This window comes from Panulirus ornatus, chromosome 48, assembly GCF_036320965.1.
Source record: "Panulirus ornatus isolate Po-2019 chromosome 48, ASM3632096v1, whole genome shotgun sequence".
Classification (NCBI taxonomy): Eukaryota; Metazoa; Arthropoda; class Malacostraca; order Decapoda; family Palinuridae; genus Panulirus; species Panulirus ornatus.
This window is the reverse complement of record NC_092271.1, coordinates 30,677,697-30,697,908: the sequence shown is the minus strand read 5'-3', so window position 1 is coordinate 30,697,908 and position 20,212 is coordinate 30,677,697. Positions and strand designations below refer to the sequence as shown.

Here is a 20,212-nt window from a genome sequence, read left to right as displayed (position 1 = left end):
TTAATTTATTTTGATATTTGTTATACTTAATCGCCGTCTCCCGTGTTAATGAGGTAGTGCAATGAAACATACGAAAGAATGGCCCAAACACACCCACATACACATGTATGTACATAAATACCCACACACGCACATATACATACAAATACATGCACAGACATATACATATATACAAATGTAAATATTCATACTTTCTGCTGTCATCCATTCTTTTTCACTATTCATTTTCACTATTTTCACTATTTCACTATTCATCTATTCTTTTTCACTAAAAACTTTACTTCTTCATCCCACCATTCTCTACCCTTTGTAATCTGCCCCCCAATCGCCTTTTGTATGCCACATGCATCTCTTGCATGTCATCATTTCTTCCCTGAATACCTCTCATTCCTGACCCACTTCCCACACTTGATTTGCTCTCACCTTTTGCTATTCTACACTCAGTCTCACCTGGTATTTTTTCACAAAAGTTCCCTTTCCAAGCTCACTCACTCACACCGTTCTCTTTTCTCCCGACAGTCTCCTCTTTTTCGAAAACCCCTGCAAATCTTCACCCTCGCCTCGACAAGATTGTGTTCAGACATCCCACCAGCAGCCCCTCTCAACACGTTTACATCCAAAACTCTCTTTTACAAAACTCTCTTTTTCAATTAATACGTAATATGATAATGCCCATTGACCATCCCTCCTACCTACTTACATATACTTGTGTATATCTCTTTTTAAACCAGGTATTCCCAGTCGCCAGTCTTTTTTCGGTATATATCTCCACAACCTCTTCACTGTTTTCATTCATAGCACTGAATTTCCCATGTGAACCAATTATACACTCAGCTGCCACATTGCTTATTTTCGTATTTAAGTCACCAGTCACCTGGTCTCATGCACCACAACTATTGATGCAGTCACTCGGCTGTTCCCAAAACACTTGCCTGATGATTTTTCTTCTCATGGCCAGGTGCACAAGTACTGTAATCACCCATCTCATGCCATCCAGTTCAGTTTTATCCAAATCAATCTAGAGTTTACTTCCTTACACTCTATTACTTATTCCCACAGCTTTGAAATATGCTTGTCTCAATGAAATGAAGAAAGAGATAGTAACCACAGCACATGGGAACACAGGGATTGACCTGCAGAAACTGACATCTTTAAAATGCACTCTTCCACTGACAGGTTCATGCCTCTTCAAACATGTGTAGGAGCAGTTTATTTTAGTGGTGATTACAGTCACAGATCGTCAAAATATTTTATAAAACCTGTTGATCTGTCAAATAAGGAACTTTATAGGTATTCTTCAATATATAATTTTTTGAAATTGAAAATTTTTGATTTTATGCAATTTTTAGAAAATATTAGAAATATTTTATAGCCAAAAAAGATATTAACCTTTAGGTGAAATTTTCTTCACATCATCATTATTTTATTGATATACACCCTTCATGGCCTTATTTCCTCTGAAGTTTAACTGAAAGCTCATATTTATGTGCAAGATAATATTTGAGTATTTTTGATGTTCAGCACATTATTATTTTCCCTAATAAGCATCCTTCCAACACCCAGGCATTTTGAAAATAAGATTTTTTTCTTTTACCCCACCTTCTTAGTCATTCAAGGTGATGGGAGGGTGACAGTTGAATTCTTGTCCTCATGGTGTTAAAAGATTGGCTGAAGACATTTCTAGAGATGCAGACATTCTGTTTTGGTAGAGTCAGTTTTTAATTGTGTAATGTAGCATTACAAGTTTGTTGTTGTGTCTGTGGTGTTAGAGGGCTGTTAAGTGATTGTAAGGTCATCCTTATATGAGAGGACTTTCATACTGTGGTCTGTAGGAGGGAATGGGATGTCATGCTTGAAGAGACTGATGAGGGTTTGAGAAAGACTGCTCCTTGGGAAACTCCATTGTAATCTCTTTTTTCATGTTGGATGATGATTGCATATGTAGATAGTCATGAGTAGGGTCTCTTGTATATTGAATGCTTGTAATGTTAGACAGAGGATAGCTTGATATGTGTTTTAGTAAGTAGGTTAAATTCACTAGGATTTATATTGGAAGGGGATGTGTTGGTAGTAGATGGGTAACAGTTAAGTGCTGGCAGGTGATGTGTGTATGAATGTGTTTGGTTATATTAATATTTGTTAGTGGAGGGGGTAATTTGGTTATACTAGTTATTGAAGTGTAATTCTTGGGTGATTTTCTTGTTTGTGGGTAGGGATGGATGGTTTGTAATGATGTGCAGTGGAGATATTTTTTTGCATGAATGTCAGTGCTTGAATAAAGCATATCTCTTAACAGCTCAGCTGGACATGATTATATGATAATGAAGTGCAAGGTTAAGAATGTGAAGGAATGAACCATGAAGATATATGCACTTGACTCACCATCACTGAAAGGAAATAAAGTCACAGATGATTATAATAGAGAGGCAGATTGATTTTTTCAAAGAATAAATGCATGCTAGTAAAGTGATGAAATGTAAGTCTCTGAATTTCTCTTGTATTTCTTTTTGTTAACTTATATCTAATGCATAAGCAACCATTTAGACAAGTCATATGTTATTATTTAAAAAAATTTTATCAGATGTTCCGAAACTCAACTCGTCGACGATACAAATTAGATGGTGAAACTCCAGTGCCCACTACCAGGCATACTTCTCGACGAACCCCTGGTAGACTGTATTCCCCTTTTAATATAAGCACTCCTGTCACTCCACATAGCTTTAAGGGACCCAAAAGGCTACAGAATTCCACTGCAAAAAGGTATGAGTAGGGAAAAAGAAAATTTATGCACTAGTTTACAACAAGGCTACCCAAAGCCTCTCCTACAGCTAAGGTTTGTTTGCTATATTTAAAAGTAATTTATGATAATAAATAGACGAGTTTGAATTGAATTATTAAAATATTTGCTAAGTTCTTTATACCACCATGAAAAAGCTGAAGAAATATTGAAGTTACTTTAGCTAATTTCATAACCATGTTGACCTTATACAGCCTTAATGTGTTCTCAAGTTTCTTACAAACCTTTCACTCATACCACTGCTTACTCAAGCATACATTACTCAAATTATAAAGGCTTTTAGCATTCTTGAATTTTTCCTTGAATGCCATATTGTCAGAAGTTCCCAGAAAGTTTTCTTATCTAATATGTCATGTGTCCTTTTTAATTGCATTAAGGCTGCATACACTTTCTTTGTTTTCTCAAAAACTTCCTCTTCCAAGGTAGAAAAATCTGGTCTCTACACATTTCTTGTTGAATAATGTTTAATAGAGCATAATTACCAGCTTGTTCACCACCATATTGTTTGCCAATAAAAACAAAAAGTTGAAAATACATTCATGATATTAAAGGTGTGGTAGTATCTGGAAGGAAAAGGATCATGTGATAGTTCTTTCTTCCTCCCCTTTACTCACATTCATCCTGCATCCCACTGAGATTTCTAGTTCAGGATGCAGTTTTCAAGCCAACATTGTTATGTAAAGATGTGTTCTGTTTCTATCTTTTATTGTTTCAAGTAAATTATTCTTGACTTTATATGCCCTTCCTCTACTTTTCCTGTAATTATCCTTGAGTATATATGCTAAAGGATTTCTTGTACTGACATATTTCCTGTATCTAAACATCTGAGAAGTCATTTACATAGATCATGAAGAACAATGGTCTCAAGATCATACCCCTTGGTATACCACTGATTACTCTACTTCAGTTAGAAAAGACACCCTAACATGTTGACTTTTTCCTCTGCCCAGATTATATTTGATCCTTTAAGGGCCTTTCTCTAAAGGTTTTGAAAATTCAGCATCAATAATTATTTTTTTTGCTTACTCTGTCACAGAAGGCTATAAGATTTGTTTTGCATGATCTCATCTCTCTGAACACATGCATGCTTTTCATTGATTGTTTTCCTTTGTAAGTCATTATCCATTTATCAACATACACATAAATACATACACATACACAGACATATGCATATATACACATCTACATATTCATACTTGCTTGCCTTCATCCATTCCTGGCACTACCCCACCCCACAGGAAACCACATTGCTGCCTCCTGCTTCAGCAAGGTAGAGCCAGGAAAATGGACAAAAAAGGTCACATTCATTCACACTCAGTCCCTAGCAGTCATGTGTAATGCACTGAAACCACAGCTTCCTATCCACATCCAGGCCCCACAGACATTTCCATGGTAGACCCCAGTATACCACATCATTCCAGTTCACTATCTTCACTCAATTCTTGCACGCCTCTCACCCTCCTGTATGTTCAGGCCTCGATCGCTCAAAATCTTTTTCACTCCATCCTTCCACCTCCAATTTGGCCTCCTGCTTCTCCCTATTCCCTCCATCTCTGACACATATATCGTCTTTGTCAACCTTTCTTCACTCATTCTCTCCATATGTCCAAACCATTTCAACAGAACCTCTTCTGCTCTCTCAACCACTTTTTAATTTCCACACATCTGTCTTACCCTCTCATTACTTACTTGATCAAACACCCTCTCATTACTTACTTGATCAAACCACCTCACACCACAAATTATCCTCAAACATTTCATTTTCAACACATCCATCTTCATCTGTACAACCCTTTCTATAGCCCATGCCTCACACCCATATAATATTATTGGAACTACTATTCCTTCATACATGCCCATTTGTGCTTTCCGAGATAACATTCTCTCCTTCCACACACCTTTGACCCCTCACTTCCTTTTCCATGGTTCCTCTCACAGCTAAGTCCACTCCCAGATGTCTAAAACATTTCTTCCTTCAATTTTTCTTCATTCAAAATTACATCCCAGTTAATTTGTCCCTCAACCCTACTGAACCTAATATTCACACTTGCTCTCAATTTTCTCCTTTCACACACTTTTCCAAACTCAGTTACCAATTTCTGCAATTTCTTAATCAAATAAGCCACCAGTGCTGTATCATTGATGAACAACATCAAACTCACTTCCCAGGCCCTCTCATCCACAACAGAGTGCATTATTCTCCCATCTCTCCAAAACTCTTGCATTCATTTCCTTAACCACCCTATCCATAAACAAATTAAACAACCATGGGGACATCACACACCCCTGCCATAGACTGTCCTTCACTGGGAACCAATAACTCCTCTCTTCCTACTCGTACACATGCCTTATATCCTTGGTAAAAACTTTTCATTGCTTTTAACAGCTTACCTCCCACACCATATCCTCTTAAGACCTTCCACAAACATCTCTGTCAACCCTATCATATGCCTTCTCCAGATCCATAAATATATACAAATCCATCTGTTTTCCTAATTATTTCTCACACACACATTCTTCAAAGCAAACACCTGATCCACTCATCCCCTACCAACTCTGCAACCACACTGCTCTTCCCCAATCTGATGCTCTGTACATTCCTTCACCCTCTCAGTCAATACCCTCCCATACAATTTCCCAGGAATACTCAACAAATTTATGCCTCTGTAATTTGAACACTCACCTTTATCCCCTTTGCCTTTGTACAGTGGCACTATGCATGCATTCTGCCAATCCTTAGGCACTTCACCATGATCCATACATTCATTGGATACCCATACTACACAGTCGCCCCCTTTCTTAAAAAGTTCAACTACATTATCATCCAAACCTGCCGCCTTGCCGGATTTCATCTTCCACAAAGCTTTCACTGCCTCTTCTCTCTTAACCAAAACATTCTCCCTGACTCTCTCACTTTGCACACCACCCTGACAAAACACCCTACATCTGTCACTCTGTCATTAGACACATTCATCTAACCTTCAATATACTCTTTTTATCACTCCCTGTTATCACATCCACCCTTGCCCCCTTCCTGGATGTTCCCATTTGTTCTCATCTTAAGCATGTTATTTACCTCCTTCCAGAATATCTTTTTATTCTTCGTAAAGTTTAATGATACTCTCACCCCAACTCTCATTTGCCCTCTTTTTCAACCCTTGCACCTTCCTCTTGACTTCCTACCACTTTCTTTTATACATCTAGTCATTTATACTCCTTCCTTGTAAATATTGTCCAAATACTTCTGTTTTCTCTTTCACTACCAACTTCAATTTTTCATCCCACTACCCTATCAAATTTGCCCACCTGTCACCTTTCTCATGCCACATGTGTCTTTTCAACATTCCATCACTGCATCCTTAAATGCAACCCACTCCTTACCTACTCCCCTCATGTCATTTGCTCTCACCTTTTGCCATTCTACACTCAATCTATCCTGGTACTTCCTGACACAAGTGTCCTTTCCAAGCTCACTTACTCTCACCACTGTCTTCCCAACATTTTCTCTTCTTTTTTGAAAACCTCTACAAATCTTCACCCTTGCCCCCACAAGTTAGTGATCAGACATCCCTCCAGCTGCCCCTCTCATAACATTAACATCCAAAAGTTTCTCTTTTATTTGCCTTCAATTGATAAGTAATCTTATAATGCTCGTTGACCATTTCTCCTACTCAGGTATTTATTTCTTTATTTATTTTGCTTTGTTGATCTCTTCCACGTTAGCGAGGTAGCGCAAGGAAACAGACGAAAGAATGGCCCAACCCACCCACATACACATGTATATACATACACGTCCACACACGCAAATATACATACCTATACATCTCAATGTACACATATATATACACACACAGACATATGCATGTATACTATATTTATTTATATATATTTATTTATTTATTTTGATTTGTTGCTGTCTCCCGCATTAGCGAGGTAGCGCAAGGAAACAGATGAAAGAATTGCCCAACCCACCGACATACACATGTATATACATACATGTCCACATACACATGTATATACATACATGTCCACATACACAAATATACATACCTATACATCTCAACGTATACATATATATATACACACACAGACATATACATATATACACATGTACACATGTGCACGAGGTACTGCTAGGAAGACAACAAAGGCCCCATTCGTTCACACTCAGTCTCTAGCTATTATGTAATAATGCACCGAAACCACAGCTCCCTTTCCACATCCAGGCCCCACAGAACTTTCCATGGTTTACCCCAGACGCTTCACATGCCCTGGTTCAATCCATTGACAGCACGTCGACCCTGGTATACCACATCGTTCCAACTCACTCTATTCCTTGCACTCCTTTCACCCTTCTGCATGTTCAGGCTCCGATCACTCAAAATCTTTTTCACTCCATCTTTCCACCTCCAATTTGGTCTCTCACTTCTCCTCATTCCCTCCACCTCTGACACATATATCCTCTTGGTCAATCTTTCCTCATTCATTCTCTCCATGTGACCAAACCATTTCAAAACACCCTCTTCTGCTCTCTCAACGACACTCTTTTTATTACCACACATCTCTCTTACCCTTACGTTACTTACTCAATCAAACCACCTCACACCACATATTGTCCTCAAACATCTCATTTCCAGCACATCCACCCTCCTCCGCACAACTCTATCCATAGCCCACACCTCGCAACCATATAACATTGTTGGAACCACTATTCCTTCAAATGTACCCATTTTTGCTTTCCGAGATAATGTTCTCGACTTCCACACATTCTTCAAGGCTCCCAGAATTTTCGCCCCCCTCCCCCACCCTATGATTCACTTCTGCTTCCGTGGTTCCATCCACTGCCAAATCCACCCCCAGATATCTAAAACACTTCACTTCCTCCAGTTTTTCTCCATTCATATATATATATATATATATATATATATATATATATATTTTTTTATACTTTGTCGCTGTCTCCCGTGTTTGCGAGGTAGCGCAAGGAAACAGACGAAAGAAATGGCCCAACCCCCCCCCATACACATGTATATACATACGTCCACACACGCAAATATACATACCTGCACAGCTTTCCATGGTTTACCCCAGACGCTTCACATGCCTTGATTCAATCCACTGACAGCACGTCAACCCCGTTATACCACATCGCTCCAATTCACTCTATTCCTTGCCCTCCTTTCTCCCTCCTGCATGTTCAGGCCCCGATCACACAAAATCTTTTTCACTCCATCTTTCCACCTCCAATTTGGTCTCCCTCTTCTCCTTGCTCCCTCCACCTCCGACACATATATCCTCTTGGTCAATCTTTCCTCACTCATCCTCTCCATGTGCCCAAACCACTTCAAAACACCCTCCTCTGCTCTCTCAACCACGCTCTTTTTATTTCCACACATCTCTCTTACCCTTACGTTACTCACTCGATCAAACCACCTCACACCACACATTGTCCTCAAACATCTCATTTCCAGCACATCCATCCTCCTGCGCACAACTCTATCCATAGCCCACGCCTCGCAACCATATAACATTGTTGGAACCACCAGTCCTTCAAACATACCCATTTTTGCTTTCCGAGATAATGTTCTCGACTTCCACACATTCTTCAAGGCCCCCAGAATTTTCGCCCCCTCCCCCACCCTATGATCCACTTCCGCTTCCATGGTTCCATCTGCTGCCAGATCCACTCCCAGATATCTAAAACACTTCACTTCCTCCAGTTTTTCTCTATTCAAACTCACCTCCCAATTGACTTGACCCTCAACCCCACTGTACCTAACAACCTTGCTCTTATTCACATTTACTCTTAACTTTCTTCTTCCACACACTTTACCAAACTCAGTCACCAGCTTCTGCAGTTTCTCACATGAATCAGCCACCAGCGCTGTATCATCAGCGAACAACAACTGACTCACTTCCCAAGCTCTCTTATCCCCAACAGACTTCATACTTGCCCCTCTTCCAAAACTCTTGCATTTACCTCCCTAACAACCCCATCCATAAACAAATTAAACAACCATGGAGACATCACACACCCCTGCCGCAAACCTACATTCACTGAGAACCAATCACTTTCCTCTCTTCCTACACGTACACATGCCTTACATCCTTGATAAAAACTTTTCACTGCTTCTAACAACTTTCCTCCCACACCATATATTCTTAATACTTTCCACAGAGCATCTCTATCAACTCTATCATATGCCTTCTCCAGATCCATAAATGCTACATACAAATCCATTTGCTTTTCTAAGTATTTCTCACATACATTCTTCAAAGCAAACACCTGATCCACACATCCTCTACCACTTCTGAAACCACACTGCTCTTCCCCAATCTGATGCTCTGTACATGCCTTCACCCTCTCAATCAATACCCTCTCATATAATTTACCAGGAATACTCAACAAACTTATACCTCTGTAATTTGAGCACTCACTCTTATCCCCTTTACCTTTGTACAATGGCACTATGCACGCATTCCGCCAATCCTCAGGCACCTCACCGTGAGTCATACATACATTAAGTAACCTTACCAACCAGTCAACAATACAGTCACCCCCTTTTTTAATAAATTCCACTGCAATACCATCCAAACCTGTTGCCTTGCCGGCTTTCATCTTCTGCAAAGATTTTACTACCTCTTCTCTGTTTACCAAATCATTTTCCCTAACCCTCTCACTTTGCACACCACCTCGACCAAAACACCCTATATCTGCCACTCTATCATCAAACACATTCAACAAACCTTCAAAATACTCACTCCATCTCCTTCTCACATCACCGCTACTTGTTATCACCTCCCCATTTGCGCCCTTCACTGAAGTTCCCATTTGCTCCCTTGTCTTACGCACTTTATTTACCTCCTTCCAGAACATCTTTTTATTCTCCCTAAAATTTAATGATACTCTCTCACCCCAACTCTCATTTGCCCTTTTTTTCACCTCTTTCACCTTTCTCTTGACCTCCTGTCTCTTTCTTTTATACGTCTCCTACTGAACTGCATTTTTTTTTTCCCAAAAGAAGGAACAGAGAAGTGGGCCAGGTGAGGATATTCCCTCAGAGGCCCTGTCCTCTGTTCTTAACGCTACCTCGCTAACGCGGGAAATGGCGAATAGTTTAAAAGAAAGATATATATATATATGTATATATATATATATATATATATATATATATATATATATATATATATATATATATATATATATATTTTTTTTTTTTTTTTTTTTTTTTTTTTTTTACTTTGTCGCTGTCTCCCGCGTCTGCGAGGTAGCGCAAGGAAACAGACGAAAGAAATGGCCCAACCCCCCCCCCCCATACACATGTACATACACATGTCCACACACATGTATACATACCTACACAGCTTTCCATGGTCCACCCCAGACGCCTCACATGCCTTGATTCACTCCACTGACAGCACGTCCACCCCTGTATACCACATCGCTCCAATTCACTCTATTCCTTGCCCTCCTTACACCCTCCTGCATGTTCAGGCCCCGATCACACAAAATCTTTTTCACTCCATCTTTCCACCTCCAATTTGGTCTCCCTCTTCTCCTCGTTCCCTCCACCTCCGACACATATATCCTCTTGGTCAATCTTTCCTCACTCATTCTCTCCATGTGCCCAAACCATTTCAAAACACCCTCTTCTGCTCTCTCAACCACGCTCTTTTTATTTCCACACATCTCTCTTACCCTTACGTTACTTACTCGATCAAACCACCTCACACCACACATTGTCCTCAAACATCTCATTTCCAGCACATCCATCCTCCTGCGCACAACTCTATCCATAGCCCACGCCTCGCAACCATACAACATTGTTGGAACCACTATTCCTTCAAACATACCCATTTTTGCTTTCCGAGATAATGTTCTCGACTTCCACACATTTTTCAAGGCTCCCAAAATTTTCGCCCCCTCCCCCACCCTATGATCCACTTCCGCTTCCATACTTTCATACTATTCGCCATTTCCCGCGTCAGCGAGGTAGCGTTAAGAACAGAGGACTGGGCCTCTGAGGAATCATCCTCATCCAGCCCCCTTCTCCGTTCCTTCCTTTGGAAAATTAAAAAAAAGAGAGGGGAGGATTTCCAGCCCCCCGCTATATATATATATATATATATATATATATATATATATATATATATATATATATATCGCTACCTCGCTATCGCGGGAAATAGCGAATAGTATGAAAAAAAAAAAATATATATATATATATATATATATATATATATATATATATATATATATATATATATATATTGTAATGTTAAAGATTTAAAAAAAAATTTTTTGGCAGGAACATCTGTGGCAATGAAAATTGGGCAATGGTGCAAACACCTCAGCACCACATCAGACCCTCTCAAAGTTCCCATCAGTGGACCCAGTTCCATTCTCCATCACAGTCCTTGCGGCATGATGTCACAGCATTGAGCCAAGGGTTGAAAGAAATCGAGTACGTATATAGTGGAGTCCCTCATATTGGCAGGGAGGAATGGAGTCGGTTTCAATGAATGTGAACAAGCTTATTGAAGTCAGTACTGTATACCAGACTTTGAGATGATAGCCAGTTAAAAGGCTTACAAGCATATGATGATATCTAATAAAAACCGAAATGATCACACAGTTTCCCAGCTTTTATATTGATTTTTTTGTTAATGAAGGTAGGGCTTACAGAAAGCGGACCTAAACTTTTTATGGATGGATATGTCCATAACAGTAGTTTTATTATTTGCTTTGATAGTAGCAGTAGCTCTAATCTGTAAATGATTTAATTACTTTTGTATGCCATGACAAGCTATACTATCCATCAGTCAGCTTATCCATATCTCTGGTGCCTGTTATAGTAGCAGTAGCTCTAATCTGTATATGATTTAATTACTTTTGTATGCCATGACAAGCTGTACTATCCATCAGTCAGCTTATCCATATTTCTGATGCCTGTTTCCTTTAAGAACTCCCTCAAATTATACACCTATAGGTATCATAAATTAAGAGGTGAATTTTTTTTATTTCAAAGATACAGGAGTGAGACTTTTTTATTGTACTTTTTTTTTATCATTTTAATGAGGTAATGTCAGAAACAAATAAACAGTGGACTCTCATATATTTGTAATGTACATTTGTAATGTACTAAAACTACAGACTTTCATCAACAGACAAGTACCATTTGTGTTTTGCTATGACCACCTCATATATCCTGGTCCAGCCCATTAATAACATGTTGCCCCTAACATCCTACACTACTTCGTCTCATTCTAGCCAGTGTTTGCCTCTTGCCTTTCTAAACGTTCAGGGCCCTATTATACTTCATCACCACCCCCATTCCATCCAACTGCCTTTATCAGTCTCCCCCTCATTAGTGTTCCTTCCAATTCCTCCTCACAGATCCTCTTAGTCAGTATCTCTACTCATCCTGTCTCAGCACACTATGGTCAGCCCTCTCAGTTTAACCACTCATTACCACATGTCTTTCTGACAGTGTCCTGTGTACCTGATCTATCTATCTATCTGTCTGTATCTCTGACACCTGTTGCTGCTAGGCACTCACTCAAGGGGGTGGTCACAGCAAAAGTTTCCATAACTGGTGAACTCCAATGTTGCTTTTTAGCCTTTAGTGCTTCACCCTTAACAGGCCACTGGCATAGGGCAACTCGCGTTTTCAGAGGCTCTTACCTAATGTTCCTACCGACTACTTCTACCTAATGTGTCTTCTTGATATAACCTACTTATTGCCCTTAGCCATTTCAGTTTCAGCTCATCCATCCCTCTGCTTTTCCTTTGCATTGAGGTCCAAGGCTGGCATTGATACAACACAATCAGAACCACTACCAGGATACCTTCAGACATGCCAATCGTTGCCCTTACTCTTATTGAACTTTCCTTCCACACACTTTATTACACTCAGAGTCTTAAGCCCATCTTCCACCTCATGACTCACTTTAGGCTCTCATGGTTTCATTTATTGCTAAGTTCACTTCCAGTTATGTAAAACACTCCACTATCCCCAGGTCTTTCCCCAGTTATCAGTTGATATTTAATCATATGTACAGAAAAAGTGAGTGATGAAGAATTGAGGTTGGTGGTAGTGGAGTGGATGAAGGTGGAGTTAAAAGTTTGTTAAGCCTGCCAAAATAAGTGTAACCATTTCAGTGTGTGATATTTATGTTTGTGTATTTGGCCAGTACTTTACTTATTCAACTCTTTCAGGTTTCAAGATTCTCACTTGATTCAGCCACCAGTGCTGTATCATCACTGAACAACAATGACTCACTTCCCAGGCCCTCTCATCCCCAACAGACTGCATGCTTGCCCTTCTCTCCAAAACTCTTGCGTTTACCTCCCTAACCACCCCATCCATAAATAAATTAAACAACCATTGGCATCACACGCCCCTGCCGCAGACCGACCTTCATTGGGAACCATTCGCTCTCCTTTCTTCCTACTCTTGCAAATGCCTTACATCCTTGATGAAAACTTTTCACTGCATTTAGCAGCCTACCTCCTACACCATATACTCGTAAGACCTTCCACAAAGCACCTCTGTCAACCCTATCACATGTAAATGCTACATACAAATCCATCTGTTATTTTAAGTAATTCTCACATTCTTCAAAGCAAACACTTGATCCACACATCTTCTACCACTTCTGAAACCATGATGCTCCTCCCCAATCTAATGCTCTGTACATACCTTCACCCTTTCAATGAATACCCTCCCATACAATTTCCCAGGAATACTCAACAAACTTATGCCTCTGTAGTTTGAACACTCACCTTTATCCCCTTTCCCTTTGTACAGTGACACTATGCATGCATTCTGCCAATCCTCAGGCACTTCACCATTATCCATACGTATATTGAATATCCTTACCAACCAATCAACAACACAATCACCCCGTTTCTTAATAAATTCCAGTGCAATACCATCCAAACCCACAGCCTTGCCGGCTTTCATCTTCTGCAAAGCTTTTACTACCTCTTCTCTCTTAACCAAACCATTCTCCCTGGCCCTCTCACTTGGCACACTACCACGACCAAAATTCCCTACATCTGCCACTCTTATCATCAAACTTTCAACAAACCTTCAAAATACTCACTCCATCTCAATTCATCAGTACCTGTTATCACCCCCCCCCCCTTCATGGATGTTCCCATTTGTTCTCTTGTCTTACACATGTTATTTACCTCCTTCCAAAACATCTTTTTTTATTCTCCCTTAAGTTTAATGATGCTTTCTCACCCAACTGTCATTTGCCCTCTTTTTCAAGTCTTGCACGTTCCTCTCATAACCTCCTGCCTCTTTCTTTTATAATCTCCCAGTTAAATGCACTCCTTTCTTGTAAGTATCTTTCAAATGCCACTCTTTTCTCTTTCAATAACAGCTTTACTTTTTCATCCCACCACTCACTACCTTTTCTAATCTGCCTGCGATCCACCTTTTTCATGCCAGGGAGAGTGGTTTGGTGAAGACAGGAGGTGGTGAAAGCCTTGCAGAAGATGAAACCTGGCAAGGCAGTGGGATTGGATGGCTTTGCAGTTGAATTTATTAAGAAAGGGGGTGATTGTGTTGTTGATCACGGGATGCTCTTGCTCTGCTCACAGTGATAGGTAATGCACACTTACTGCTTTGCTCACGATACACTCATGATCAAGCATCTCAGTCCACTCTTGTTGAAGGCTGTCTAGTGTCAGTGCATCTGGCACTGGGAGAAGATGGATTTTTCTTTAAGTTGGCTGTGATTGCCATAGCCCTGGATGAAGAGGAGAGGAAGAAGGAACAAACAAACAAAATAGGAAAGAGAGAACTTGGCTGCTTTCATCCAATATTGGAGTTGAGGGAAATTAAGGGGGAATTTCTCAACCTCTATCCTCATTTGATTGATGATGAGAGCAAATTTTTTCATAATCCCATTTGGTTGGTTTCTTGGGGCTCATAGGGAAGGATGGAGAGACGGCTTACCACCTCGCTGATGACCGGGCCTAGACTAGAGCGAGACTGTTGGGTAATGCACACTGTTGCTCTTGCTCTGGTCCTCTCTTGCTCCACTCAAAATATTTTTTGGATGACTGTTGCTTGCACGTGATGGAAGTGAGAGCAAACTGTAAGTGATAGTGTGTATTCCTCCATTCAAATACATGTAATGATATTTAACTGGAGTGAGAGCGAACTGGGAGTGGAGCTATAGTGTGTATCAGGCCTTATAGATTAGGAAATGCATCTGTAAAAGTGGATGGAGAGTTGAGCGAAAGTTTCTTTATACATGTGGGTGTGAGGCAGAGCTGTGTGAAGTTGCTGTGTTTTTTTATAACATAAATGTGGATTGAGTGATAAGAGAGGTAGGCAGTCATTTACCAGGGAGGTATATTACTGGTACTACCCATCTGGGTATCAGAAGGGTTAGTGACAGCTGCATAGTGTGTCAGCACTTCAATGGTAGCCAAGTTCCACTCCAGTGAACTAGGTAGCTGTCCATTCTTTCTGCCTAACTGACATATGGACTGCTGAGTATCTTTCCACAAACGTACTATCTATCCTTGCCACAAATAGCTCTTGACTTCACTTAAATCACATAACATTTTTCATAAGTCTAGTTTTCCTGTGGTGAATGCCATGTGCTAACCTTGCCTTTTGGTAAAATGGTAGGAGCAGTAGATAGTCGTAGTAGGTAGGAATATTTAGATTTGAGCATTAGGTAGTGGTAGTTGGTAGGAACATTGGGTCTCTGGAAATGCTGTGCAAGAGTTGCCCTCTGCCAGTGGCCTGTTAAGGGTGGTGGACTCAAAAAGGCTTAGAAGTAGCACTGGAGTTCACCAGTTATGGACTGTCTTTTGCCATGGCCATCCATTTGAGGGATGGCAGTAAGAGAGACGAATGCAAAACTAGGGAAACAGGGTACTGAGATGGAGTGTGGTGTGGTGTGGTGGCTAGTGACAAGTCTGTTTGCAGATGATAATGTGTTGTTTGCCAAGAGTAAAGAGGAGTTGCAAAAGGTTGTAAGTGTTTTATAATGTCTGTAAGCATAGGCGAATGAAAATTTATGCAAGTAAAAGTAAAGTGATTACGTTTGAAAGGAAAGAGTGAAAGTTTAGATTTGGCAAAGCCCTGTTACATAGAGAAAGTGTACTAAACTGTGAACGTAGAAAGACTGGAAGAGGTGAGAGAATTATAGTATTTAGGAGCTATCTTTGGTAAGTTTGATATGGAAGGAGAGATAAGAGCAAAAGCTGTACAGGGTAGACCGAGTCACTGGGTCCCTTATTAGAATAATGAAGGGTACATATGTACTGTATTGTTGACTGGTTGGTAAGGTTATTTAATGTATGTATGATTTTTATCGAGGATGTAAGGCATGTGTACATGTAGGAAGAGAGGAAAGTGATTGGTTCTCAGTGAATGTAGGTTTGCGGCAGGGGTGTGTGAAGTCTCCATGGTTGTTTAATTTGTTTATGGATGGGGTTGTTAGGGAGGTAAATGCAAGAGTTTTGGAAAGAGGGGCAAGTATGAAGTCTGTTGGGGATGAGAGAGCTTGGGAAGTGAGTCAGTTGTTGTTCGCTGATGATACAGCGCTGGTGGCTGATTCATGTGAGAAACTGCAGAAGCTGGTGACTGAGTTTGGAAAAGTGTGTGGAAGAAGAAAGTTAAGAGTAAATGTGAATAAGAGCAAGGTTATTAGGTACAGTAGGGTTGAGGGTCAAGTCAATTGGGAGGTGAGTTTGAATGGAGAAAAACTGGAGGAAGTGAAGTGTTTTAGATATCTGGGAGTGGATCTGGCAGCGGATGGAACCATGGAAGCGGAAGTGGATCATAGGGTGGGGGAGGGGGCGAAAATCCTGGGGGCCTTGAAGAATGTGTGGAAGTCGAGAACATTATCTCGGAAAGCAAAAATGGGTATGTTTGAAGGAATAGTGGTTCCAACAATGTTGTATGGTTGCGAGGCGTGGGCTATGGATAGAGTTGTGCGCAGGAGGATGGATGTGCTGGAAATGAGATGTTTGAGGACAATGTGTGGTGTGAGGTGGTTTGATCGAGTGAGTAACGTAAGGGTAAGAGAGATGTGTGGAAATAAAAAGAGCGTGGTTGAGAGAGCAGAAGAGGGTGTTTTGAAGTGGTTTGGGCACATGGAGAGGATGAGTGAGGAAAGATTGACCAAGAGGATATATGTGTCGGAGGTGGAGGGAACAAGGAGAAGAGGGAGACCAAATTGGAGGTGGAAAGATGGAGTGAAAAAGATTTTGTGTGATCGGGGCCTGAGCATGCAGGAGGGTGAAAGGAGGGCAAGGAATAGAGTGAATTGGAGCGATGTGGTATACCGGGGTTGACGTGCTGTCAGTGGATTGAATCAAGGCATGTGAAGCGTCTGGGGTAAACCATGGAAAGCTGTGTAGGTATGTATATTTGCGTGTGTGGACGTATGTATATACATGTGTATGGGGGGGGTTGGGCCATTTCTTTCGTCTGTTTCCTTGCGCTACCTCGCAAACGCGGGAGACAGCGACAAAGTATAATAAAAAAAATTAAAAAAAAAAATGATTCATGGTGAGGTGCCTGAGGATTGGCGGAATATTTGCATAGTACCATTCTACAAAGGCAAAGGGGATAAGAGTGAGTGCTCAAATTATAGAGGTATAAGTTTGTTGAGTATTCCTGGTAAATTATATGGGAGGGTATTGATTGAAAGGGTGAAGGCATGTACAGAGCATCAGATTGGGGAAGAGCAGTGTGGTTTCAGAAGTAGTAGAGGATGTGTGGATCAGGTGTTTGCTTTGAAGAATGTATGTGAGAAATACTTAGAAATGCATTTATGGATCTGGAGAAGGCATATGATAGAGTTGATAGAGATGCTCTGTGGAAGGTATTAAGAATATATTGTGTGGGAGGCAAGTTGTTAGAAGCAGTGAAAAGTTTTTATCGAGGATGTAAGGCATGTGTACATGTAGGAAGAGAGGAAAGTGATTGGTTCTCAGTGAATGTAGGTTTGCGGCAGGGGTGTGTGATGTCTCCATGGTTGTTTAATTTGTTTATGGATGGGGTTGTTTGGGAGGTGAATGCAAGAGTTTTGGAAAGAGGGGCAAGTATGCAGTCTGTTGTGGATGAGAGAGCTTGGGAAGTTAGTCATTTGTTGTTCACTGATGATACAGCACTGGTGGCTGATTCATATGAGAAACTGCAGAAGCTGGTGACTGAGTTTGGTAAAGTGTGTGAAAGAAGAAAGTTAAGAGTAAATGTGAATAAGAGCAAGGTTATTAGGTACAGTAGGGTTGAGGGTCAAGTCAATTGGGAAGTAAGTTTGAATGGAGAAAAACTGGAGGAAGTAAAGTGTTTTAGATATCTGGGAGTGGATCTGGCAGCAGATGGAACCATGGAAGCGGAAGTGAATCATAGGTTGGGGGAGGGAGCGAAAATTCTGGGAGCTTTGAAGAATGTTTGGAAGTTGAGAACATTATCTCGGAAAGCAAAAATGGGCATGTTTGAAGGAATAGTGGTTCCAACAATGTTGTATGGCTGCGAGGCGTAGGCTATGGATAGAGTTGTGCGCAGGAGGGTGGATGTGCTGGAAATGAGATGTTTGAGGACAATATGTGGTGTGAGGTGGTTTGATCGAGTAAGTAATGTAAGGGTGAGAGAGATGTGTGGAAATAAAAAGTGTAATTGAGAGAGCAGAAGAGGGTGTTTTGAAATGGTTTGGTCACATGGAGAGAATGAGTGAGGAAAGATCAACCAAGAGGATATATGTGTCAGAGGTGGAGGGAACGAGGAGAAGTGGGAAACCAAATTGGAGGTGGAAAGATGGAGTGAAAAAGATTTTGAGTGATCGGGGCCTGAACATGCAGGAGGGTGAAAGGCGTGCAAGGAATAGAGTGAATTGGAACGATGTGGTATACAGGGGTCGACGTGCTGTCAGTGGATTGAACCAGGGCATGTGAAGCGTCTGGGGCAAACCATGGAAAGTTCTGTGGGGCCTGGATGTGGAAAGGGAGCTGTGGTTTCGGTGCATTATTACATGACAGCTAGAGACTGAGTGTGAACGAATGGGGCCTTTGTTGTCTTTTCCTAGCGCTACCTCGCACACATGAGGGGGGAGGGGGTTGTTATTCCATGTGTGGCGAGGTGGCTGATGGGAATAAATAAAGGCAGACAGTATGAATTATGTACATGTGTATATATGTATATGTCTGTGTGTGTATATATATTTGTGCATTGAGATGTATAGGTATGTATATTTGCGTGTGTGGACGTGTATGTATATACACGTGTATGTGGGTGGGTTGGGCCATTCTTTCGTCTGTTTCCTTGCGCTACCTCGCTAACGCAGGAGACAGCAACAAAACAAATTAAATAAAATAATAAACATATGTAAGTGACGTAAGGCTAAAGGGACAGCATAGTCTACCTACCCCTGATCTATGCTGCCAAAACATTGACATGGAATGAGTCACAGTGGTCAAGAATTCAGATTGTGGAAATGAAAAAAGAAGTGAAGGGGTGTATGAAATATTTCATATGGTAGGGAATGAATTATACAGTGGTAGAGTGAGTGAAACTTAATACTGTGATATGGTTTGGGCATGTGAAAAGAACACAAAATGGGGAGTTTACAAGGGCTGGGTTGGTGTAAGAGGAAGACCACTTCTGACATGGGGAAGTACTGTGGAAGAGTGCCTGAAGGGAAGAAATGGTGGAAGAATGTGTGGAATGGTGTATGCAAGGGAGGCATGTAAGGACAGGGATAAGAAGAATTTTGCTGATGCCACCTCTATTATGGGAGTTCCTAGAGGAAACGGGTATCTGGGATATAGATAAATAGAAAGTTTTGAGAATTATTTTGTGTACTTTTGGCCCTCGGTCTAATCCTTTATGATATGGTAAAGTTTATTTTCATATTTTCTTAACACTTTTTATTAGATTAACTATTTCATACACTAAAAATGCATTACACAGAATACATTAAAAAAATACAGTAACAGAAACATGGGCATTACAGCTCTATGGTTTTAAATGTTTCCTGTTCAGGGAGGTGAATGGTCATCTTATGGTTCAAAAGTGTACATTTTGATAAATGATGTAACTTGTATTCTTTATATATATTTTTTACACAGCTCTCTTTAGTTTGTTCTTACCTAATGCATGGACTAATGGCTTTATACATATTCAGAAAAAATATTGGAAAAAACCTTACCTAGCACCAGTAGACATGTCATTTGTGTTCATAACTTTCATCTTTCACTCTGTGAATGATAAGGTAAATTATTATTTTTCTACTTTTATACACAACTCTGATAAGCTCATGACTAATTCACACTTTAAAAGTGAATTACCATATATACTCGAGTAACTGGCGATCTCAAGTAACAGTCGACCCAAGATATTTTAGCCAAAATTTCCTCTATGTATCACACAAAAT

General features: G+C 40.5%; 1 protein-coding gene across 5 annotated transcripts in view; it reads left to right on the top strand.

The window, feature by feature from the left end:
• Positions 1-20,212, top strand: part of LOC139763949 (uncharacterized) — a 95,022-nt gene that overhangs the window by 19,865 nt on the left and 54,945 nt on the right. For 3 of the 5 annotated variants that reach the window (XM_071690432.1, XM_071690435.1, XM_071690436.1), the window contains exons 3-4: positions 2,582-2,760; positions 11,107-11,801. In XM_071690432.1, coding sequence (XP_071546533.1) covers positions 2,582-2,760; positions 11,107-11,320 — 393 coding nt within the window. In that variant the 3' untranslated portion in view covers positions 11,321-11,801. Of the gene's footprint in view, positions 1-2,581; positions 2,761-11,106; positions 11,802-13,016; positions 16,572-20,212 lie in introns of those variants that run through there. The other 2 variants (XM_071690433.1, XM_071690434.1) reach the window with 2 other exon arrangements.